Here is a 25,807-nt window from a genome sequence, read left to right on the forward strand (position 1 = left end):
ATACTCCTTCTGAACATATTCTATCCATCTTCTCTATACATTGAAATATCTCTCTTGTAAATGGTCCTTTAAATAAGCAGAAATTTTGGCCATTTCTGCTAAATTAGAAACCTTAAATACCCATTCTTCTAAAGAAGGCAGAGTATCCTTCTTCCAATATTGACCCACCAATAATCTTGCTGCTGTTATTAAATTCAACATTAAAATAGTTTCTTTAACATCAAAATCCACAAAAATACCCAAAAGAAATAACTGGGGAGTAAACTTAATCTTCCTTTTAAAAACCTTTTGAATGTTCCACCAAATCATAATCCAGAAGGCTTTAATATTTTTACAAGTCCACCAAACATGAAAATAGGTTGCATCCAAGCAACCACATCTCCAACATTTAGGTTGCAGGTTTGGGTACATACAAGACAACTTTTTAGGATCCAGATGCCATCTATAAAACATTTTATAAAAATTTTCCCTCAAATTTTGAGTCTGCGTAAATTTAACATTTCTAATCCAAATTACCTCCCATAAGTCCAATGAAATCAGTTCCTGAATGTTCTGGGCCCATTTAATCATACAATCTTTTACCAACTCTGATTCCAAATCCAATTTTATTAACTCATTATAAATTCTTTTAATGTGGGCATGTTTCTGATCCTTAATCTGAATTACCAAATTTTCATCTACTAAAGTAATTCCCACTTTCTTATCTAAAGTCCATCTCTCCACTATTTGCAAATATTGAAACCATGATTGTAAAATATTTTCTTGCCTTAGCACATCCAAAGACTTTAATTGCCAATCAGTACCCGACCAGTAACTCTTTATACGAAATATTATCAAAATTCACCCCCTTAGAAACCCCCTGAATTGCTTGTCCAGGAATCCCCCAAATAGGTATTTTATAGTTTAACTTACAATAATACTTCTCCCACACTCGAAGTAAAGCATTTCTTAAAATATGTGACTTAAAAACCCAATCTACTTTCTTATCAAAAATTAAATATGCATGCCAACCATATAATAAATCCCAACCTTCAAGAGCAAGAATATTTTTATTTGTTAAATTAAGCCAGTCACTTACTAAAGTTAAAGTGGCCGCATCATAATATAGTTTCAAATTAGGTGCTTTAAGTCCACCTCTTTCTCAAGCGTCTTGTAAAATCTTAAACTTTACCCTTGATTTCTTCCCACCCCAAATAAATTTATTGATACCCTTCTGCCACTCATCCAAATTAGCATCCTTTTTTAAAAAAGGTATCATCTGAAACAAAAAAAGAAACTTTGGTAGAACATTCATCTTTACTACTGAAATTCTCCCCAGTAACGATAGTTGCAGTTTTTGCCAATCATTTAAATCTTTTTGAACTTTAACCCATATAATTGTATATAATTTTGAACTTTAACCCATATAATTGTTCTTATACAATTTTCCATTAGATGTTGTAATATATACTCCTAAATACTTAACCTTACTGACTACTTCATAAATTATAAATCATTGTTGATTGCAAAGGATTACTCATCAACTAATTGTCAGCTAGCAGAGCATGGAGACATTCAGCTGTGAATTTATTGGCTTTTTTAAAAAAAATGCCAGTGGGCAGCAAAGGTTGTTTGGCAGGGTGTATTATTTGAACCCCTGACTCAGAATATATGTGTTCCCCTGTCTCCCAAGATCATTCCCATATGCCATTACACAAACAACACTGACAAAATCAGTTTTTTGTTTATGTGTTGACATTAAGACACAATAAGAGGAACTTGGATTACTCAAAAAAGTGACATAATAGTATATATATAGTGTGATGATAACCTGAGGAGGAAGAGGAGGAGGAGGAGGAGGAACAGTATTTGTCTGCAGTGATAATTCCTTGATTGGGGTATTGTTTACTACTTGATTGTTGGTCTAGTATTAATCTTGATGTAATCTCTGCTAATCTGGATGTTAATTACTGGTGAGGAGGTGTTGTGGTCTTTTTGTTTTCCTTTTGGCTTTTTGATTGTCTCTTTTGAATGGCATATGAATGTTGTTTATCTCTATGTCCCTGTTGTTGGCTCATTTGACCAGTGCCAGGTTGCAGGAATTCTCTCTGTTATAAATGATTCCTGTTATTTCTTCTGGCACTATTGGGTATTTTGGCTTAGTTTGGATGTTTTGGAAGGCTTTAGTTGGTTTTTGTGGTATAATGATCCCCTGTGTTTGTAATAGTCTGTGGGTGATTTCTGATATGTCTTTGATGTATGGCAGTGTTATCCATCTCACAATTTACGTTGGTTGTGCTATATTGGATTGAGTTGTTACACATATGGTAAAGATTGGCAGAAGATTCTCTTTGTCTTGTTAATTAAGTTATTATTCAGTCATGTTCTATCTCCCATTAGGTCTTTTTTTTTTTTTTTTTGGAACACAGAAGTACCACTGGCACAATAATTAAATACAAATCAGCTTTCTTAAATATTTGAAAATTCTACAGGAATACAAGAACTTTGAGAAAGCACTGTAATAAGATGACTTCAGGACATGACATGACTGGCTACCAGAGACTATATAAGGTAAGGTAAGGTAAGAAAAGAATTGCAACTAGTATGTTCTTATCTTTGTAATCAAAACTTTCTCTTCTACACAGAAGTCTAAGATTCCAAGAAGAACAACAAATTTAGTCTTTGCAATGGGAACTTTCATGGGTGAAAACTGAGTTCATGAAACTAATGAATTAATTAAGGAAACTAATCTAATGATATACATTGTTTTTCTTTATTTTAGCAGGATTCATGATTTTTAAAGAATTGAATTAATACAATACTGAACATAAATGTAGGAACTATTATTACATCAACAGGATGAAGCAATGGAGAGAGAAGATGAGTTCCTGTATAAATACAAAGGAATCTATTTATACTCTAATGCGTCCTCACCCGAAAGTATAGATTCACTGGACACTTTTGAAATCCGAGATGATGATATATTCATAATCACATATCCTAAATCTGGTAAGTTCAAAGATGTCTTCCAAGAAAGAAATAATCTTGTATCCAATGCTGTTATTCAGTTCCTCAGTATTTTGGTTGCTGTAACTATGTTGTGCTATAACCAGATTTTAACATTTACATTTTATAAGAAGCTGGAAATGTAGGAAAAATAAAGCTGCTAAATTCTGTATTTTCATCATTTTTATTTTATCCATACATTGCTGGATGGGTGACTTTGGTCAGTTACAGCCCAATCTACCTCACAGGGTTGTTGTAGCTATTTTCTTACTCATCCATCCATCAGTTTAATCTATCACTTTTAGAAGACTTCATTGTCTTTATGCATCTTTACTATTCCTCCTGATAGGAAGCTAGGCTTTGCCTAAGTTCAAAATTCTCCAAATAATAATGGTTCTGGATGAATTAATTTAATTATTCCTTATTTGCAGGCACAATATGGACTCAGAATATTGTCAGCTTGATTCTTCATGAAGGTCATCGAGATGAAACTGAAAATATTACCCTGCTTGACCGAGCACCATGGCTGGAGTATAATCTCTTGCATGTAGATTTTATCAGTCGCCCATCACCTCGTCTCTTTACTTCCCATCTGCCCTACTATTTGGTACCCAAAGGATTACGAAGTAGAAGAGCAAAAGTAGGACATATTTTGCTAACTTGTGAGGTGGTGTCTTCTGTTTCCTTTAGCTATGTGCCTGAATGTTTTATTAACAAATAGGCAAAGGGCACACAAACATATATTACATTGTTCCAATATGTTTGGTGGACACTAACAAGTTTTGAAGAGTGAGGAAAATAAACACAAACGGAATGATGCCCAGCAGAAATAGCTAAGAATCGAACTGAATATCGACCAGCTTTAGCTTATTTTTCCAAATGGATTACAACGCTTTGTGTTGCATGGCCATTTGCTATCTTAACAAAGCTGAATGATGTCAAGTTGAGGGGTGCTATTTCCAGCCTTCAAATCCCTTCCCACAATTCCTACTCCCAGTCATTCATGCCCTAGTCACCATAAGCTTCAGCTGGTGCAAAATGCAGCAGCATGAGCACTTGTGTGATCTCCAAGAACTACATAAATTACACCTCTGCTTTGGAAACTTCATTCGCTACCAGTTTGGTTCAGGATCCCAATCAAGATGCTGGTTTTGACCTTTAAACCCCTTCATGAGTTGGAAACAGGTTATTTGAAGGACCTCCCCTTCCCAGTTACATCTACCCATCTGATCAAGTTCTGTTGGGGTCCCATCAGCTAGGGAGATTTGTCAGGGGGACTCTAGGATGATAGCCCTTGCTGTTGTGACCCCAGCCATATGGAAAATCATTCCTCCAAGATGAGGCTGGCCTCAATCCTATTGGCCTGCTGGAAATGCCTCAAAAATGGTTTTGCTAATAAGCTTTGAGATCCCCTGATATAATGGAGCCTGTTAGATGAGTGTATGAGAGATACTTGATGCATTCTATGTATGCTTTGCTGTCAGTCTGTCTTTTTTTCTTGTTTTTGTCTTGTTTCTTTGACTAGGTATCTTTCTCTTACAGATTATTTATGTGCTTAGAAATCCAAAGGATATCTTGGTTTCTAGCTATCATTTTAATAATACTAATAATAATAATAAAGACTTCAGTACTTTCTTTGAGAAGTTTTTGGCTGGCAAAGGTAAGAAGTCTTTGATAGTGACAACGTTACGTCAGTTTTTGTTTTGGATAAGAGATTATGAATATATTTCCATCTGCTTCCCACAAAGACCAAACAATCCACCCTCTCTCCAAAAATAAGTTGAAAATAATCATTTTTTATACATTTGCAGTAATTCATGTAAACGTTACACAATATAAATGGATAGATGGTAGAGAAGAATGAAGAACTCCTAGAACTATTCATAATGTAAAAGTGGATGAGAGAGGCAAGAGAAGATAGCTTATGTCAATTCATTTAGTTAGCGTATGGCATCTCATACATAGACTTGCAATATATATTAACCTTTCACCTAGATTAACAGAACCCAATAAAATATAAATGTTAAAAAGATCTACATTAAAATAGCAATGTCTAAGCCACCTAACCACTGAAGCGCAGCGTCGTTTAAATGGGAAAAAATTCAGATACTAGACTGGTATATGCCCTCAGCTTACAGTTGGACACAATGTGATTTACAGTTTGATGTAGGAACCTATTGTCACCCGGAGGGGAGGATACTATGCCTCATTTATAGAGAGTGTCCCAGCAGACGCCATGTGAGGTACGAATCCTATTCAGGATTATCCATTGCTAATGTGGTAGTTGAAAATCTGGCACCTTTTTTTGTGGGGTCATTTATGTGTCTTCCTACATCTGTACGTTCAGCGACCCATTGGGCTTTCCATTAGAAAAGCTTATACCTAATTGATAGTTTAAAATCAGGATGTGATTCAGTTGGGAATGGTTGGACAGAATCTAACATTATAGATAAAAATCCATCTTCATTTGAAAGCTAGATAGTAACTTTATTTTTTTAAAAAAAGTAGCTGACAAACCAAATCTTTGTAACATGAAACCACACAGGGAGCATTTAAAGGTTGGAAATTGAAAAAGAACTAAATGGAGTAAGTCTGATAGCTAAAGAAGTATAAAAAAAATTAAATCAGATTGCCCCAAACATCGAATTAAGAAAAAACAAAGAAATAAAACAATATAGTAGCATTTTGACAAAAATCCCCCCTTAACAAGTTAGAATATGCACATTCAGTGATATTAGGATAGCCCCTAGTTGAGCTATCATGCTTTGATCTGTAGGTCCAGCAGGAATGTAAGGATAATTGGAGGAAATTCAAGCATTATGAATGTATTCCTGAGACAGATGGTCAGTGTATCATTGCAGCACTGAGCTGAACAACTGAACTCAGTGACTTTCAAGATTGCCCTCATGTTTATATAAAATTCATTTCTCTCCTATCTGCGCTTTATAGTTTGTGGCTAGACTATGTAGATTTTAGGGTGGCCTCTAGTTGAGCTATTATGCTTTGAATTTTAGGCCCACCAGGTTCTTAAAGATAAATGGAGGAAATTCAAATATTACTAATGTATCCCTGAGGCAGATGGTCAGCTGGATCATTGCAGCACCCAGCTGAACCTTGTGACTTTCAAGATTACCTTCATGTTTATGCTAAACTAATTTCTCTCCTATCAGTGCTTTGTGGTTCGTGGCTAGACCATGTAGAAGGCTGGTATGCTCATAAGAGTAATTTCAATATTCTCTTCCTTTTTTATGAAGAAATGAAAAAGGTAAGATGTGTCTATGTTGTGTAGTACAATGCGAACAGAAAGCTTTAGAAATAAAAAAATAAGAGACCTTGGAGATCTTCTAGTCCAACGCTCTGCTCAGGCAGGAAACCTTATACCATTTCAGACAAATGTGTTGTCCAATTTCTTCTGTAAAACTTCCAGTGATGGAGCACCCACAACTTTTGGGGGCAAGTTGTTCCACTGATTAATTGTTCTAACATTCAGGAAATTTCTTCTTAGTTCTATGTTGCTTCTATCCTTGATTAGTTTTCATCCATTGTTTCTTGTCCTGCCTTTGGAGAATGCTTGACCCCCTCTTCTTTATGGCAAACCCTGAGATATTGGAACACTGCTATCATGTCACCCGTAGTCCTTCTCTTGACTAGACAAGACATAACCAATTCCAACAACCATTCTTTATATGTTTTAGTCTCCAGTCCTCTAATCATCTTTGTTGCTCTTCTCTGCACTCTTTCTAGAGTCTCAACATATTTTTTTACATTGTGGTAACAAAACAGGATGCCGTATTCCAAGTGTGATCTTACCAAGACATTATAAAGTGATATTAACATGATCTTGATTCTAGCTCTCTGTTAATACTGCCTAGGACTACATTGGCTTTTTTGGCAGCTGCACCACACTGTTGGCTCATATTTAAGTGATTGTTCACTAGGACACCAAGTTCCCTCTCACAATTGAATCAGGTACCACCTGTACCTGGGCTTTTCAACCTTTTCACCCACTGTACCACTTTTAGGATATGGCAATATCTGAGTACCACTAGTCACCTAGCAAGGTGTCAAAAACTTGATGGGGGGAGTGATAAAGTACAGGTAGTCCTCAACTTACAACAGTTCACTCAGTGAATTTCGAAGTTACAATGGCACTGAAAAAAGGGACCCCAAGCCACAGCCGAGCAAGACAGTGCCTGGCAGCGCTCTTCCTCCTGTCCAAGGTTTTCATTGTTGTGAGCATTTCTGTTGAGGATTGGAAGCAGGGGGGGTTGGTTTTTATTCCCCCTGTCTGCTGGGTGGTTGCAGCAGGTTTTGGTCACTTCACATGACCCTGGGACATTGTGACCATCATAAATATGAATCAGTTGCCAAGCATCTGAATGTAAATGACAAGACCCTGGAGATGCTGCAACATTCCAGCTGATCGGCACTTCTTCTGGGCTCAGCAGAAATACCAGGATCAGCTCCAAGCTCCAGCTGGAGCCTGACGCTGACCCTGGCACTTCCACTGAGCCCTGACAGTCCTGAAGAAGCGCCGATCAGTTGGAAAGCGGCACTGATCCTGGCACTTCCGCTGAGCCCTGACAGCCCTGCAGCTCCAGCCATCTCTCGATCAGGCTTGTGCAGTGCTGCCACCAGTTCAGTTCATTCCCCTCCCCCTCTATCACTTTTCTAGGATGGTCGTGTACCACCTGCCAGGTGTCAATGTACCACAGGTGGTACCCGTACCACTGGTTGAAAAGCCCTGGGTTGTGAGATGTGTCAGTAGTGAGAAAAGTAGTGGTTAGAGCAAGGACAAGGAAGAACAGGAAACTGGCTCAGTAACTAGGACAATGGAATAAGAATAAGGAACTAATGCAATGGTCAGATCCAGAAATAGAGAGCTGACGTGGAGGTCAGTCCTAAGAAAGGGAAGTGGGATGGCTATTGGGTGGCACCAGATATGTAGCATAACGTATTCCAGAAGATGCAGAGGTGATGACAGAACCATTCTTGCTTATTTCTGTAAACTTCTAGAGCAGGGCTTTTCAACTGATGGTACGCATATCACTAGTGTTACTTTGGCATGTGGCAGGTGGTACGTGACCAGTGGTGGGATTCAAATATGTGAACAACTGGTTCTCTGTGTGGATGCCACTTCCAGAAGTCCATTTTGGACCTGGGCAACAAAAAAATTAGCTACCGGTTCTGCCAAAGTTCTGTGTACCAGCTGAATCCCACCACTGTACGTGACCCTTCTAGACAAGTGTAACAGGGGAGGGGGAATGAGATGAAGTGACCCAAGCCTGAGGGAGAGGCAGCTGGAGCTGCAGGACTGTCTGGGCTTGGCAGAAGCCCCAGGAGCGCTGCAGGTCTCCACCTGATTGGCTCCAGCTGATTGGCGCTTCCGTAGCTGGAGGTGAACTGAAGAGAAAAGGAGGGGGAGGAGAGGATATAAAAGGAGGTGGTTTTATCAGGAAAGGGGACAGAGAAGAAGCTGTGGAAGGAGAGCTCAGCATGCAGGGAAGAAGAAGCTGTTGCTGGAAGAAAAGATCCGCTGGTTAGTTTTCTCCAGCCAGGAGAATGTAATCAATGCTGCTAAAATGAAAAGCCGGTTGACGAGCATGTCAGAAAGGAGGTTGGTTTATTTAGTTCTGGGTCAGCTGACAGCTTGATTGGGTTACCATAAGGATTTTTGTGCAGTTTTTACAGCATTTTGTAATTCAGAGGCTCGGCTTTTGTGCTTTGGTTATTGGAATATTTTAGTCTGTTTCACAAAGGCTAACAATGAGTCCAAAGTATTGGCATCTGTAGATTTAATCCCTTTAAACCAGACATGTCAAACTCATGACATCATGTGATGTTGTGCCACGTATTGGAACTTTTTCCCCATTGCCAGCAAAGGGGTGGGCACAATTTCCTCATGATGCATCTGGTCCATGGGCCAGCTGTTTGACACCCTTGCTTTAAAGAAATGTAATTAGTTTCACCCCCTTATCTTGAGTCTGTCTTTGGCTTTTAGCAAGTTTTCTTTGTAGGTAAGCAGGGTAAATTTAAGGTTATTGCTTTTTGCAATTTTCGGAGCCTTTCAGGCTTGGGTTGCAACACTGTGACATGCCTGAGGCAGTTTAAAGGGAAAAAAAACCTGGAGTTTAGTGTTTCTTTATTCTGCGAGGCTTTTGTGAGCCTTTCTTACTTTGCGCTTGATTCCTGTGTCTTTAAGGATACAGTGAAGGGACTGGATGTGTGTGTGTGTGCATTCTTACTACACTGTGGAAGGAGAGGAGAGGGAGAGAGGAAGAAGGGCCGACCAGCCAGCTGGTAGTGGTGTATATTAATAAATATGGATAAATTCATCATACATTTGTCAGTACAAAGGGAAAGTATTCAGCAAAGGAACTGCCACCGAAGAAATTAAAACTGGTACTTTTTTCTTTTTTTTTCCTGCAGTTTGTAATGTTTTATTAGATTATAGGATAAAATACAAAAATACAAAAACAAATAGTAGGACACAGTAGGGAGGAAAAAGGGGGAAAAAGTGAGGGGGAAAGAGAAAAAAAAGAAAAAGCATTGACTTCCAACTTCCTCTGTTGCAGTAGAAGGAAGCATTAACATTGAACCTAAACTTTTTACTTTTCCATAATATTATAAACTAGCCATTTCTCTAACAACAAATGAATCTAATCAGTAAAATCTAACCCCCCCTTTTTTAGTCATCAAGCTTTTGACACCTTGCTAAGCACTGGTGGTAATCAAATATTGTCATGTCCTAAAAATGGTACAATCTGTGAAAAGGTTGAAAAGCCCTGTCCTAGACCTAGAAGACTGGTGAGATCTCTGAAGAAAAATAAGTTTCTGTCTCTTCAGAAGGAAGGAAGAGGATTCAGAAAACAAGAGTGCTGTCAAATTAATATTAAAAAGATTAATAGAAGATGTGTTTGTGGGCATTTGGCATTTCGTGCTAGAATTCACAGCATTGTTGTTAATTGCGAAGTCATGTCCAACCCATTGCGACCCCATGGACAATGTTCCTCCAGGCCTTCCTGTCCTCTACCATCTTCTGGAGTCCATTTAAGCTCATGCCTACTGCTTCAGTGACTCCATCCAGCCACCTCATTCTCTGTCGTCCCCTTCTTCTATTGCCCTCAAGCTTTCCCAGCATTTAGGCTCTTCTCCAGTGAATCCTTCCTTCTCATTAGGTGGCCAAAGTACTTGAGTTTCAACTTCAGGATCTGGCCTTCTAAAGAGCAATCAGGGTTGATCTCCTCTAGGACTGACCGGTTTGATTGCCCTGCAGTCCAGGGGACTTGCATGCATTCTTGCAAATAAGTTTGGCAAAACAAAATTGATCTAATAAGTTTGGGAAAACAAAGTTGATTTAATTTTTGATAGACTTAGTAGATAAGAGAAAGCCAATAAGCACAATGTACTTGTAATAAGCAAAATCCTGGCCCAGGTTTTTCATATTATTCTCCTGTATTGAATCAGAAGAGATTCACTCAACTCAACTGCATTTTCAAGAGAGGCCAAAACAATTATTTAGTCTGGTTTGGGAACTGGCCAGCTTCTAATGCAGTCAAAAGTACTAACAATGTAAGTGTCTGAATCTTAGTGAAATTCTGGGACATAAATATATTGTAAACTAAATATATTTGTAAACTAAAAATGTTTCTCAATAACCTGTCTCTTGAAAGTATTTAGCAGGAAACTTAAGGCATTATTTCTTTAATTCATTGATTTTGCTTCATTGATATGCCCATGTTCGGCTTTTGTTTAAAAAATAATTATTATTTAATATCAGGGAATTTTTTTCAGTAGGAAAAGAAAGAAAGTTTAATATGCAAGATATGTATAAAGAAGCAATAATCTTTAGAATTCCCCACATATATCAACAAAAAATTCCATCTTTTCCCCATCGTTATGAATGAACTAATATAAAGCTATATCAAATTACAGGATCTGAGAAGTTCTGTACTGAAAATATGCAACTTCCTAGGAAGAGAACTAACTGAAAAGGAGGTGGATGATGTGGTGGATAAAGCTGCACTTAATAACATGAAAGTGGATTCTAGAACAAACTACAGATTCTTGTTTACTGATAAGATGGTTCTTAGGAAAAGGATCTTTCTTCGCAAAGGTAAATCAGTAATAATTCATATTAGAGGCTATGCTTTTCATTTCAGCTTCATCCGAAACCAGGATTACTGTCTTCCTCTGAAAGGCACTTCCTAAAGTGGTACAGACATATCTCCCTTAAGCCTGTAGGAGTCTAACCGATGCTCAAAGAACCATCAATCATTTCACTTAATCATGGGGCCAGTTGCAAAAGAGTGAATTCAAGATCATTTGAACCTCACTAGTAGACCATTGATTCCACGATTTCCAAGTAAGAGATACTTATGGCACAGAAATCACTTGACCCCTTCTAGTTAGAGAGATCTTTGCCCTCCTATCAAGTCTTTTCTATGTAATCCAGCTCTAGTTAAAATACTAGGCAACCAGCTTCCTCCCCAAAAACTATCAATACAGGTTTGTAAAACTGTTTGATGGACAAAGAGGTGACTAAGCATTCCTCTGATAATGGAAAAATGTGCAATGTTCCAAGTTATGAACATTTTGGTGACAGGATGACATAAATACCTCTAGTTTATTTTTTTAATATTTTAAAATTAATTTTCTAATATTACATTTGCATATTTGAAAAGCAACATGGCAGCTGAGTACAATAATTCCATTACATTTAAATATCATCAATACAAATCTCGAAGTATTAAGACAACTAATTTCCTCTCTTTCCCCCTTAATATATACTGTCTCATATTCAAACCAACACCATTCTTATTCCATCAATCAAACAGAAAATACTTTCTAGCATTCATCAATAATCCTTAGTTTATACATATCTTAATTAATTTAACATTCCATCTTTTAGACAGTCAATGACCTAATAAAGTTTTTTTAATTTTAATTTTCCATTAATATTTTAAATTTAATGTTTAATCTTTTTCATTTCCAAATTTTAAATGATCCCAATTTCTATCACGGTTCCCCCACAGTCTAAAGTTCCACATACACCTCTGATCTATACATGATTCTCACCGTCTGCATCAACCAATTAATAATATGAAGTAATATTCTTATTTTTCTAGTAATTCTCCAGTATCTTAGAATCTTAAATGTAATAGCCAAGATTTCCTTTATTTCCACACTTAGTATTTCCTCTTTTTTTCCTCTGTATGTCTCCTATCTCATATTTGAGACTAATAATTTTTAACCTATTAGCATTTATACCATAAACCAATATACAAATTTAATTATAAGTATTTTACTTGTAAGTTTTACTTAGCCAGAATTTTTCTTTGTCTTGACTCATAACAATATCTTGAATTCAAATCTTAATTGTTTTTAAACATTCAATCTTTTAGCCAATCAGTGACCTAATGGGCTTTTCCCCATTTTAGTTTTCCCTTAATATTTAAATTTAACGCTTAATATTTATTTTTCCAGATTTTTGATTAACCACAATTCCTTTATCAGAATTCCTTACGTACTCTAATGTTTACGATAAACTTCTTATATATAGATTCTTACCATCTACCTTAACGAATTAATAAAGCAATATAATATTCTTATTTTAATATTATACTACTTAATTTTACGTAACCAAAATTTTCTTTATCTCAAGTCACTATAATATCTTATACTCAGAATACATGTTTTATCTATTTGGGTATATTCTATTTTAAATCTCATGTGTAAATCAAAATCCCAACTTTTTTCAGTCTTATTCTAGCTTTCTTTCTTTCCAAATCATTTTTCGTGTCTTTGCTTTTAAATCATCAAGCAGATCCCTTTGTGTTGTTGTGGCTGTTGTTTGATGTTGAAAAGACCATCCAACTGCCTTTTTTTAAAAAGAGGACTTGCTGATCTAACAGGTCATCTCCTTGTTTTTCCATCTTGACGTGGTTATCTCAAAGTGTTTCTCTTCTCTTTCATCTGTTTTTCTTTTTGATCTTCAGGTTTCTTCTGATTTATAAGAAAAGTCCTTTCCTTTTTCTATTATCGATTTCTTTTCTGTATCTTCCATTATCTGTATTTGTTGAGTAGTTAGATCTTCTATCATAGCATTTAATTGTTCCATTTTCTCTATAGAATTCTGTATAGATGATTCTTTAGTTGAAGTCATAATTTGAGTTTGCATATCCAGGCTGTTTTCTTGTTTTTTCCTACTGTTTCTTATTTCAACACCAGTTGTGAGAAGAATTTGGACAATTGATTTTAACATACAAAGAGTTTGTTCCTGTTCTTCCTCTGTAGGAAAAGTCCATTCCTGTTCTTCTTCCATTGTAGTATATTAAACTAAAAGCTTACAGTCAGGAAGTCCACTAAGTGAAGACCAGAGCTAAGTTTCTTGCAGCTGGTGTTTCAAGGTTATTTATATCTTATCTATTTTCTAAGCTGTCAACAAGTCTCTCTTAGGCAGTAATAGGTTGCAATCTCAGGTTTAGCCACCAGATGTCAACCCAGAGTTGTTTTAATTTTTTCAGTTTTTTTCTTCTATTTTTTTTAAAAAAACCCAGATTTTCAGTAAAAATAGAAAATAAAAATCAGAGAAAAATAAAGAATAGAAAATTACAAATCTTGTAATCTGCCAATTTGAGAAAGCAGAGTTCCAATTAGGATCCCAGTATTTTTTCAACGTTTTAAGCTCCCCTGGGTAGTTAATCACCGCTGTTTCTGGAGGGAGGGCTGAAATCTCCCTTCCCTCACTACAGGGAGGAAAGTACTTTAGCAGCTTATGCAGGTAAATAAGTAATTAAGATGTAAGAGAGGTAGATCTCACACTGCTTTAGAGTTACCAGATGGTAAGTGTAACTTTGGCTGTCTGCAGTCTTGTGATGGACCATATCTCTATGGTCGGTCTTTCATCCGCCGGTTTGGAGGGATTTGCCGGCTCTAGCGGGAGAATTGCCACTCTCCTGAGATCCAGTGAGGGCCCCTCTTGCTGGTCGCCTCTACGGGGTGACTTTTGACCCTTTTCAGGGTCCCCCAGTGGTGCAAACCTGGACAGGGAATACGAGACTCGTCTTCCGAGCATCCATGGTGGCTGCGTGGCAAACTGGAAGTCTCCAAATAGCCTCTAGTTTAATTGAATACAAAACCTGTTGACATTTTTTAACCACCAGGCACTGTTGGGGACTGGAAGAACACCATGACTGTTGCCCAGAGTGAAAAGTTTGACCATGTCTTTAAGGAGAGGATGGAAAAACTGCCCTTCGAGTTCTGCTGGGATATTCAGGAGGATCCTAAGCCTATTTCCAGCTCAGTGGAGGAAAATAATGTGTGATGCACACCTTCAAATGGCTTGAATTAGAGATGACCTTCCAAGAACGGTCTTTATGTAACCTTGTAATGTTTAATTCACAACTTTGCAGAGATCATCAAACAGAGTAACATTAAATTCTGTGCTATTATTACATATAATAGAAACTGCAGAAAACAGTTACTTGTACTTCCTTCTGAAATTTTTACTATCCTTTGTATTTTGATTCCATAAATAAAGCCAAATGCACTAGAGTTTGTATTCATCTGAATAATGTTCTTAAATAGCCTAACTTGTGGGTGCTTGAATTGTTACTTTGGAAATGGAACACTTGGTGTATTTTGTTTATTTTCAATAGACTTGCATTTCTAATTTTCTGTCATTTACTCTGCTGATGAAGATATCAAGGAAGGGTAGTATATTGTTTTCTTTTTCCCTTCTGAATTTTATTCTTTCAAGATGTTGTTGATAGTGTCACCTGACTTCACTAATTGTTCCACTTTTTAGTATAATGAAGGTATTATCTACTTTTGCTTGTATGTGTAGGAATGCTATAGTTTCCAGATGTTGCATTATAGCAGGGGTATCAAACTCGCAACATCACATGACATGTTGCGATGTATTGCAACTTTTTTTCCATTGCTGGCAATGGGATAGGCACAGTTTCTCCATGACGCATCCGGCCTGCAGACCAGCAGTTTGACACCCCTGCATTACTGCATCTGCTATGACTCCTGAGAGTGATGAGCCCAGAGTCAACAGTCAAACAAAACACAAGCAATATCTTCAATGGCTGGAACATCCCATATATACAACCTCTGATGATATGGCAGATGATGAAAATGTCTGTATTTGGTTATGGAATCCAATAACTCAGTTCTTGGTCTACAATAGGCCCTTTTTAGAAATTGCGTCAAACTCACTGACAGGCAGTTGTCAATTTGAAAAATGAGCTTGTTCTTAGCCATCCAATTTAAAGATCTACTTTTTGCCAATAACTCCCTGTCTGTTGGGTACTGATATCTAAGATTCTCTGTTTAAATATTTCTTTTGCCTAGGAAGCCATTGAAAGTAAATATTGTGTGGAAAACCCAAGCTATTAAATAATTTAGATTATTTTTTAAATTATTGAATGGCTCTCTATGGAGTAGATACCTGCTTCTTCTTTGACCATGGGGGTTGACATGTTTGCATCAGTTCCTAACATGCTTCTTAAAATATGTGTCTGAACTTGTTTTTTTGTAAGATCCCACAATTCCACATCCTAGGCCATTGTTGGGATTATTTCTGTCCTAATCCTTTCAATACCAGGGTCTAGGTCAGGGGTAGGCAACCTCAGTTCTTTTATGACTCATGGACTTCAACTCCCAGAATTTCTGAGTCAGCATAGCATAGGAATTCTGGGAATTGAAGTCCATGAGTCATAAAAGAGCTAAGGTTGCTTACCCCTGGTCTAGGTACATGGATAATTTTAATTAAATCACTATATAAAGTTTTGATACTTGCCTTAGCTTTCATCAAACTTCTTTTAAAATGATTTACCTTCAAACTTCTGATAAATTTTACTTCTAAATAATGAAAGAATTTGACTTCCAGTTTGCCATCGCAGCGTTGGCAGACGTGTTGAGGCGATCCCTGTTCCCCCCTGTCCAGTTTTATCCTACTGGGGGAACCTGAAAAGGGTTGGAAGTTGACCTGGAGGGGTGACGAGCGAGGAGAGGACCCCCATGTGATCTCAGAAGGGCAGCAGCCCTTCTACTTGATCCGGGGCAGCTCTTCTAACCAATGGGAAAGAGATCAGCCATAGCAATATGGCCCATCACTTAGCTGCTGACAGTCGAAGTCAAACTTACTAACAAGCACTCTGAAAGCAACACAGAGGAACTGGGTGAGATTTTACCGTCTCTTTACCCTAAGTATTTTCCTGTAGAAATCTTCCTGAAGTATCGAATCCCTGTGAAGAGAGAGGGAAGGGAATTTCCTTCCCACCCTCTAAAAATAACAGTGTCTGACTACCCAGGGGAATCAAAGCATCAAAAAGAACAGCACTAATATAATTGGATCTATATGTCTTTGGAACTTGGGGGCTTTCTATTTTTATCTTCAAAAAAGAATTTAAATTGGAAAAGAACCTAGAAAAGTCCGGGACTTAAAAAAAACTTTAAATGGTATTGGTGACACTTTGTGGGAAAGCTTGGAACTGCAATCTCTTATTTCCTACAAAGAGACTTGGCTCACAGCCCAGACCAGATAAGAGTTCCCTGACCCTGGTATTATCTGTGAGAGAGTCAGTTGTGAGAGAACAGCTGGGCAGTGAAATTGGTTTCCATGAATTGTGAAGGTGAACTTTTACAGACTTTTGCTCAATAAGCAGCCTCCAGTAGAAAGAGTATTTACAACTCCATGATAGAGATGGAGGAAGAACAGCAAAAAACCCTTGCCATGTTAAAATCAGTACATCAAACTATTCTTGCAGCTTGTGAGAAAATGCGACCCAAAAAGAAAGACCAAGATGTCAGCTTAGATGTACAAAGCCAAATTTTGACTGCAACTAAAGAACTAACAATCCAGAAAACAACAGAAATGAAGCAACTGAATACCAAGACAGGGAACTTAAGTGACCAACAAGTACAGTTTACTGAACACCCAATCAATGAAGCGACAACCTTAAAAATAGAAATGACTTTTTATACAAATCTGAAGAAATTTGAGAAAGAAAAAGACCAGATCGAACTGAAGACAACTATACCAGAGCAAATATGGGGATCTGGGATACTAGGGAGACAATTTAATGATTACAAATGGACCAGCTCTCCCAGAAAATGGGCTATCAAATGGTCTCCCTTAATTTAAACATATACAAGAATGGAGAGAGATCTATTTGATGATTTAAAAGCGTTGGTATGGAAGCCTGGTTCGTAAAGAAAGAAGGCTAGAATTAAGTTGAAAGACTGTGGTTTCTGATTTACTACAGAGGATTCTATATTGTCAATTAGAGGGTTAAAAGGAGATGTTGAGATAAGGGGAATTTTGATTATTAGATTTAAAATAGTTGGAAATTAGTGGAAAATAAAGAATTAATTTGTTTAATACCGAAGAATTAGATTTAAAAGGGAAATGAAAATTAATCATTTGGAATATGTTTGAACTATCGACTAACCCAGGCAATGTATATAATGGATTGGAGCCAACAAAGAGGATAATTACTAAGTTGGTGATTTAATATGGTGAGAAATAGAAAATTTTTAGGAAATAGAATAAGATTATATTCAAGTAGGTAAAAAATGTATTTTAGATATTCTAGTTTCTTATGAAATAAGATAAGGGAAATTTTAGTTACCCAAAAGCTGAAAACTATGGATATTAAAGGTTAAATTGGAGTATTGCCCATAAACTAAAAATTAAAAATTAGGTAGAAATTAATAACAGGACCTGGACTGTCTATGAAGACCTATTAAGATATGTATAAGCTAAAATGCACTGATAAATGTAATAATGAAGTTTTTATTGAATTTGGTGCAATTAGAAATGTACTAGTTTACATACGACATAAAAAAGAGAAGAAATATTTGATGATGTAACTCGAGATTGGTACTAAAAGTTTCTGTTACTGAACTATTTGATTAACCCAGTCACCACGTTGTTTTTTAAATACTCAAATAAAAAACTGGAAAACCATTAAAATATTATAAAAAAATTAATGAAAGAATTCACTTGTTCAGCAAGCATCCTATTCAATGGCCAGTTGTATCTCACACTTTTTTTGCTACACATCTTCACTTTAGATTTAATTTTATTGATATTTAGAATTGAGAATGTGACAGTTTTCTCAGTCCTAACTGACAAGGCACTACTAGAGCCATATCATCAGCCTTTAAAAGAATATTTATACATTTACCACAGATGTTGGATATATGATGTCTGAACCATATAGGAATCTTGGATTATTTTTGACATAGAGATTAAAAAGCAACCCTGTCTAATACCTTTATGAGTAAGCATACTCTGATTTAGAGAACCATTTATACTCATGCACACTTTCAAATAGTATTTGAGTAGAGGGTCTTAACCAGCAGTAAGATTCAGGGTTCAAAAGCCCTCCTCCACATGATAGAATGACCAGGCTTTAATTGTTTGCTTGAAACACAGAACAAATGAAGCAAACTGTGGCTGTCTACTGGGAGGAAACTCCTATGTATGGTGATTGTGATAAAAAAATGTCCTGGAACTGGATGAAGCTGCTGGGATTGGAAAGAGTATGGCGAGGTATTGCAAACTGTATATATGTAGTCTAGATTTAACCATAGTTCTATTTCTTTGTTTCCTGCTTGGCTTATTATTTCTTATTCCTTTCACATGCTTTGTATAACATTGCTTGTTCCAAAGGAAATAGCAGAATAGGTAAAGAGGCATACCGATTGGTTGCTTTATTGGTTAGTTGGTTTATATGGTGCCCAACTCACTGTAACATTCTAGGTGAATTAGATAAAAAACACAATACAAAGCTAAACATACATAATAAAACATATATTGGTTAATGGGAAGACAAAAACCCCAAGAAATATCTGTATTTGTCTATTAGAAAAATAACAAGAAAACATATCAGAATAATATTATTAGGATGGAGAGAAAATAGTGCCACACACTGTATATATGTATTTGTATTTATTTACATGTATGTGTGTGCATATAATTATTTACGTATAAATACAAACAGACATACACATAATTTTTTTCAGTTAAAACTGATGCAAATGTAATGGGTTGTGTCTGTTGTCCAAGATTTCCACAATAGGTCATTACTATCAGTGAGTTATATGCATTAAATAAATGGATGACACTTTTCTAAGTTTTAATACTATTTTGTGTAATGTATTCAAGCGGAAATCAGTTCCATCCAGTTCAGTGGAGCTTACTCCAAATTAAAGATTCCTGTACAAATACTCCAAACAATTCTTCTTCCAAATCTTAGAGGTACAGTACTTTAACTGTGCAAATTTGTAGGAAAAGAGCTGAACAACCAGGAAGTGGACAATAGCAATAGCACTAGCATTAGCCCTTAGACTTATATACTGCTTCATAGTGCTTTACAGTACTCTCTAAGTGGTTTACAGAGTCAACATATTGCTCCCAACAATCTGGATCTTAATTTTACTGACTTCAGAAGGATAGAAGGCTGAGTCAACCTACACAAAGTTGTGGAGATGTCTACATTCAAGATGAAAGCTGACCCCAGGGCTAAACATAGAAAGAATCTTTGGGACGAATGAACGTGAAGCATCTACACAAAGATAATACTGATAGAACAAAATCATACTTTGGTCTTTTCCTCACCTGCATCTAACCACAACAAAAACACTCCAAAAACCACTTCTTTTTCTCTTGTGTTGTCATAATATTGTCCACTTCTTATCCCCAATATACATCTGAGGCAGCTCTATGTAATCCATAGCTATTCCAGTCTTCAACTAACATTTCCATTCCCTAAGCAGGCAAAATCTATGTTATTATTACTGTGAGGAGAAGCAAATATTCTAGCCCATTCTGTCTGTTGTGCACTAACATTATCCCTGGATGTGAGATTAGCTCAGCTCCCATTGGCCACTGATGAGAAAGAAATGGCCTCGGTTCTTTGGGCCTTACAATCCTAAAGAGAACAAGTCTGTACTTCAAAATGGAAATGGAAATTTACAATGTTGGCATTGAGAATGTCTTGAGCAAAAGAGAAAGATTTTATTTTATGAGGACAAGTTGAAGGCAGTGACTTAAATTTAATAAGTTAATTGGATTTAGGATGGATTTTTTATTGGTTTGACATATGCAATTAAAGAAAGTTTCAATGCATTGTTTTGTGCATATAAAGTGGGTTTGAAAATGGGTCACTTTTCTGCTTTTCTTTCTTTTTGTATATAATGCTTGAGCTGTTCCTAAAGCTTGCAAATATTATTGAAAATGAATTTGAATGTATCTATGTTAAAAATATGTTTAAAAAGATGTCTTAGAATTAATTCATTTTAATTATAAAGATGAAATATTTTTTTAAAAAATTAGAGGCTTAAAATAAATATGAAAGGGTTTCCCTTTAAGATTAAAGAATTTGTAAGAGTATAGTGATTTTTGGTAATTTTTGGTTAACCTGAGAATGGACTCCAGCACAAGTCTGAAAGTTGGAAGACTAAACCTCTGGTCCCAGTAACCCACCCAGATTAGATGTTGCAACATTATCTGGGACACGTATATTCCCCTTCATTCATGATAAATGTTAGTTGATATAAATGGTAATAATGTAGACAGATTAATAAAAATAAATAGAAATATATACCACTTCCCAGGTAAAAAAAGAAAAAGGGGGGAGTAGATTTAGTTAAGATGCCAAGGCAAACTGTTTTAAACAAAGATATATTTTTGGGTCTTATTTCTATTAGGATAATAAAAGAAATACAAGCTTTCTGTGTGGGAATCTGCCAGAATTTCTTCAGGATGAAACTGAGCAGAAATGTATGATACAATTGTAATACATATGTGTGATTGAAGCTGCTACAATATACCTCTGCATTTTTGTGAATATATACTTGTTTATATGGTGTGCACTTTTGTTCTTAGTATTGCTCTCTACTTTGTGGAGCAACCTTTATGGCCTACAGCAACCCCCTATTTTTCAGAATGTTGGCTGTGGAATTCTAGGAGTTGAAGTCCACCTCTCTTAAAGTTGCAATGAGTGGGAAACAGTTTACTACAACCTTTTCAAGTACCTTGATCAAGAAGGATATATGTGCAATAGGACAATAGTTCTCAAATGCTTTCCAGGCTTGTTCTCATTTGCTCTTCCTGTGGGTAATAGCAATAGCAATAGCACTTGGACATTTATACCACTTCACAGTGCTTTACAGCCCCCTCTAAGCAGTTTACAGAGTCAGCATATTGCCTCTAACAATCTGGGTCCTCATTTTACCAATCTTGGAAGGACGGAAGGCTGAGTCAACAAACTGCTGGGAGTCGGCCCAATTAGCCTGCAATACTGCATTCTAACCACTGTGCCACCAAGACTCTTAATGCTGTAAAATGCTTTGGGAATAAGACATCCCCTGGATTGTATGAGAGCTATTGATCAAACCTCTGATACTGAAAACACATATACCAACCTAAACAACCACCTACACATTCACACACAATGGTGTGGACCCCTTCAAGTTACTCCATGGAAATATCCACGAAGCTGACAATAATATACTGTAGAGGTGATTTGTCATGACCTTCTGATCCCTTGACTACAGTAGTCAGAATGTTTGTGCAACCATTTTATCTGAACTGACAAAATTTAAAGTGACAGCTGAATATTTGCCAGCATCTATTTGCCTTCTAGTAGCCCATCAAGGCCATGTCCAGGTTGTCTAGAGAAACAGCTCTATGGTACATTTTTCAGTAGATACTCAGAAGCCGTGACATCCAATGCAGCCAACAGTTGATCCAGTGTGAAATTCTAATTACTGTATGTATTCTCACCATATTGAATGGATTTTTATGGAACAGATTTAGGCTGACTTTTCAGCTAAGACCTTTCTGGTATGATTGCACCTATTCAGCACAGCTGTTAGATGGAGCATGCAAGGGCTTCCCCCACAAAGAAGTACTGTTCCCTTTGGAGTGGGAAAATAATACAACAGTTCTGGTAAGTTTATATATGGAAAGGAATCATATACGATCTGTTATGTCCCGAGCCTTGCAAACGGGCTCGGGGCGTTTGCAGGCAGTCCCGGGCAGGTGCAAGCTGCCCGGGACCAGACAGGCTGTCGCCAGCACCTGTGCGCATGCACGGGTGCTGGCGTGGGAAAAGTAACACATTGACCCGGGAAATGTCTATATAAGAGGCTGGGAGCTTTTGGGCGTTGCTGAAGCCTTCATCTGTAAGCTGAACACAGAATAAAAGAAAACTTGAGAACTACAACTGCTTCTCGTGTCTTGCCTTTCGCGAAGGACTCAACACTGGCGACGAGGATGGGATGCCTTACATCGACTGAAAAGGAAGAGGTGTAAGCTTACCCAAGTGAGTCCTGAGCGGCGGAACGGCGTTGACTCGGCAGCTACCCGCTAATCCAGTACACATTCGGGAGTAGGCTGGCTGATAGACCCGTCTCCTGAAGATGGCAAAGGTTGGAAGGCTTTCGGAGTTCGACGTCTCACATCCAGAGCGGTGGGAGTCCTACGTAGCCAGGGTGGAAAACTACCTCAAGGTGAACCAAGTGAGGGAAGATAGCTTGAAGTCTGCCACCCTGCTTTGTGGCAGACTTCAAGCTATCTTCCCTCACTTGGTTCACCTTCGAAATTGCAGAGAACCTTGCAGCACCTGTTCCATTAGAGTCTGTCAGCTACGCAGATCTAAAGAAGCTACTGAAGGAGCACTTCCAGCCCAAGATGTCCGTCATCGCATAGCGCCACACCTTCGAGCAGAGGGATCAACGATCCGGAGAGTCGGCCAAAGAGTACATCGCCGCATTGAGGAAGGCCGCCAAGCACTGTGAGTTCAAGGACCTCGAAGAACGACTGAGGGACCGATTCGTGTGCGGGTTAAGGCATCGAGATCTATAACAGAGGCTTTTCACCAAAGAAGACTTGTCCTTCCAAGATGCCTTAAGAGAGATCACCGCAGAAGAAGCAGCAGGCTGCGCTGTCAAGAACATGCGGCCGATCAGGAACAGTCCAGATGTTGCATCCGTGCACCAAGAGGACGTCCAAGGGAACTCCGAGGAGGATCCGGACGAGGAAGTCGACCGTCTCCACCCCACGAAGGAAGGGAATCAGAAAGGAAGCTCTTCAGCTCCCCTCAAGTGCATCGGCTGTGGAGGTCGCCACAGGAGAACTGACTGCAAGTTCCGCTCCACTATCTGCCGGGCGTGCGGGAAACAAGGACATATTGCAGCTGTGTGTCCGGGCCGACGAAAGGTACAACCTCAGGAAGAACTGCGCCTGAAAGGTACCAGGGTCCCCAGCCAGAATAGGGTAGGTTTTTGCGCTTCGCAAAGGAGCATCTTCAGGACAGGCACACACAAGCCCATCAAGAAAAAGCTGTCACTCAAGGTGAAGCTACAAGGGGTTCCATTAACTATGGAACTAGACATGGGGTCTGCCCTTTCAATCATATCCTTGCATACATTTAGGAAGATTTGTTCCGGCAGTGGAACTCAGGCTAAATTAAGGCCTTCTGACATTGTGTTAACAGACTTTCAAAATTCGAGAGTGTGTGTTAAGGGGGAGGCCACCCTTAACGTACAGTATAAGAATTTTGAAGGTCCACTAGACCTATTAGTAGTAGGGGGTGAACGAAAGAGTCTCATAGGACTCGATTGGTTTGAAGCCTTGGGGATACACATCACGGGGCTCAACAGCTTACAAACACTCGACCTACAGGAAGTCTGCAAAGCTGGGCACATTCAAGGGACTCCCTGTGTCCTTAAAACTAGACCCCACTGTCACTCCCATTAGAATTAAAGCAAGAAGGGTATCTTTTGCTTTAAAGAGTAAAATTGACACTGAGTTGGACAAACTGATCCAACAGGGAATTCTAGAACCCGTTGATTCCAGTCCTTGGGAGACCCCCATTTTCACGCCTATAAAGGCAAATGGGGACATTCGCATTTGTGCTGATTACAAATGCACTCTTAATAAGGCATTGCAGCAACATGCCTATCCTGTTCCTGTGGTCAGTCATATTCTGGCCTCCCTCAAGGGGAGGCGTGTTTTTGCAAAGCTTGACCTAGCTCAAGCGTATCAACAGCTGCCTGTTGATGATGATGCTGCCATAGCTCAGACTATTGTGACCCACCGAGGGGCCTTTAAGGTAAAAAGGCTACAATGTCGCTCCTGGGATTTTCCAAAGCGTAATGGAAAACACACTACGGAGTATACCGGGGGTTTGCCCCTACTTTGATGATGTCTTAATTGCAGGAGACTCCACACACATTCTAGCTGAAAGGCTAAGGGCTGTTCTGTTAAGATTCAGGAAAACAGGCCTCAAGCTCAAAAAAGACAAATGCAAAATTGGGGTGCCTTCTACTGAATTTCTGGGATTCAAAATTGATGCTGCTGGGATTCACCCTGCTGAATCCAAACTAACTGCCATTTTAGAAGCACCTAGGCCAAAGTCTAAGGCCGAACTTCAGGCCTTTCTGGGCCTCCTGAATTTCTACAATTCCTTTCTTCCACATAAAGCTAGTGTAGCTGAGCCTCTTCACAGGTTATTAGATAAACAAGTGGTGTGGCAGTGGTCACAAACGCATGAGGCTAGTTTCAATGAGGTCAAGGCCTTGCTCACTTCTAACAGTGTACTTGCACACTTCAATGAGTCCCTTCCTGTGTGCATCGCTTGTGATGCTTCCCCTTACGGGGTAGGAGCTGTCCTGAGCCACCTCAGGTCTGATGGAACTCAGGTTCCTGTTGCATATTACTCCAGAACATTGTCTTCTGCTGAGCGCAACTACGCTCAGATAGACAGGGAGGCTTTGGCTGTTGTTGCTGGAATTAAAAAATTCCATGATTTTTTGTATGGCAGGCATTTCACGGTCTTCACTGACCATAAGCCTCTGCTGGGACTGTTTACCACACGTAAGCAAACTCCCCAAATCATTTCCCCTAGAATGCTTAGGTGGTCTATTTTTCTGTCTGCATATGATTTTTCCTTACTCCACAAGCCTGGGAAAGAAATGGGCCATGCTGATGGCCTCAGTAGATTGCCCCTGCCAGTAGTAGAAGCTGACCCTGCGCCAGCTGTCAACATTCTATCCATCCAAGCCTTGCCCGAGTCTCCTCTGAATGCCAGGGATGTTGCCGCTGAAACAGGCACAGATCACACACTTTCACATGTCCTTTCTTGGGTTTTGTCTGGATGGCCTGAGCACTGCCCTAGTCCTGAGTTTCAGAGTTTCTGGTCCAAAAGGAACGAGTAGTCCACTTCTCAGGGTTGTCTGCTTTGGGGAAACAGAGTTGTCATTCCCACCTCAATGAGGACTAGGATCTTAGAGTCCCTCCACGAGGGTCATCCTGGCATTGTTCATATGAAGGCCCTTGCGCGCAGCCACTTGTGGTGGCCTGGTTTAGATAAAGACATTGAGGCTAAGGTGCATGCATGCCACCTATGCCAGCGCTCTCGCCCAGAGATGCCCCAAGCTCCTGTGCATAGATGGGAGGAAAAACAGTCCCCATGGTCTAGGGTGCACATTGACTACGCTGGGCCCTTTCAGGGCCAGTTCTTCTTGGTCCTCATTGACAGTCATTCAAAATGGCTTGAGGTTGTACCTGTCTCATCCACCACCACTGCAAAGACTATTCAGGTACTGAGGGGGATTTTTGCTGCACACGGGCTCCCAGATGTCATCGTGTCTGACAACGGCCCTCAATTTACTTCCTCTGAATTCCAAGCTTTCTTACAGGCTAACATGATTCGTCATGCCACGTCTGCACCCTTCCACCCGTCCACCAACGGTATGGCTGAACGCATGGTTCGCATCACAAAGGACGCCTTGAAAA

The 25,807-nt window shown here is 38.6% G+C and overlaps 1 protein-coding gene across 6 annotated transcripts; it reads left to right on the forward strand.

Moving 5' to 3' along the window:
* The first annotated feature begins 1,668 nt into the window (after positions 1 to 1,668).
* On the forward strand, positions 1,669 to 14,541 carry LOC120313527 (amine sulfotransferase-like). 6 transcript variants are annotated; one of them, XM_039355528.1, is made up of 8 exons: positions 1,669 to 1,952; positions 2,409 to 2,550; positions 2,838 to 2,988; positions 3,417 to 3,652; positions 4,528 to 4,645; positions 6,156 to 6,250; positions 10,921 to 11,101; positions 14,151 to 14,541. In XM_039355528.1, exons 2-8 carry the CDS (start codon positions 2,506 to 2,508, stop codon positions 14,309 to 14,311), a joined length of 987 nt encoding a protein of 328 aa, XP_039211462.1. In that variant the 5' UTR covers positions 1,669 to 1,952; positions 2,409 to 2,505; the 3' UTR covers positions 14,312 to 14,541. The 6 variants fall into 6 exon arrangements, with proteins under 6 accessions (XP_039211462.1, XP_039211461.1, XP_039211465.1 ...); XM_039355527.1 differs by having other exon boundaries at positions 1,669 to 1,877; XM_039355531.1 differs by having other exon boundaries at positions 1,670 to 1,877; positions 3,417 to 3,625.
* Positions 14,542 to 25,807: the final 11,266 nt, after the last annotated feature.

This window comes from Crotalus tigris, unplaced genomic scaffold (assembly GCF_016545835.1).
Source record: "Crotalus tigris isolate CLP2741 ecotype Arizona unplaced genomic scaffold, ASM1654583v1 scf7180000018691.1937549, whole genome shotgun sequence".
In the NCBI taxonomy this organism is placed as follows: domain Eukaryota; kingdom Metazoa; phylum Chordata; class Lepidosauria; order Squamata; family Viperidae; genus Crotalus; species Crotalus tigris.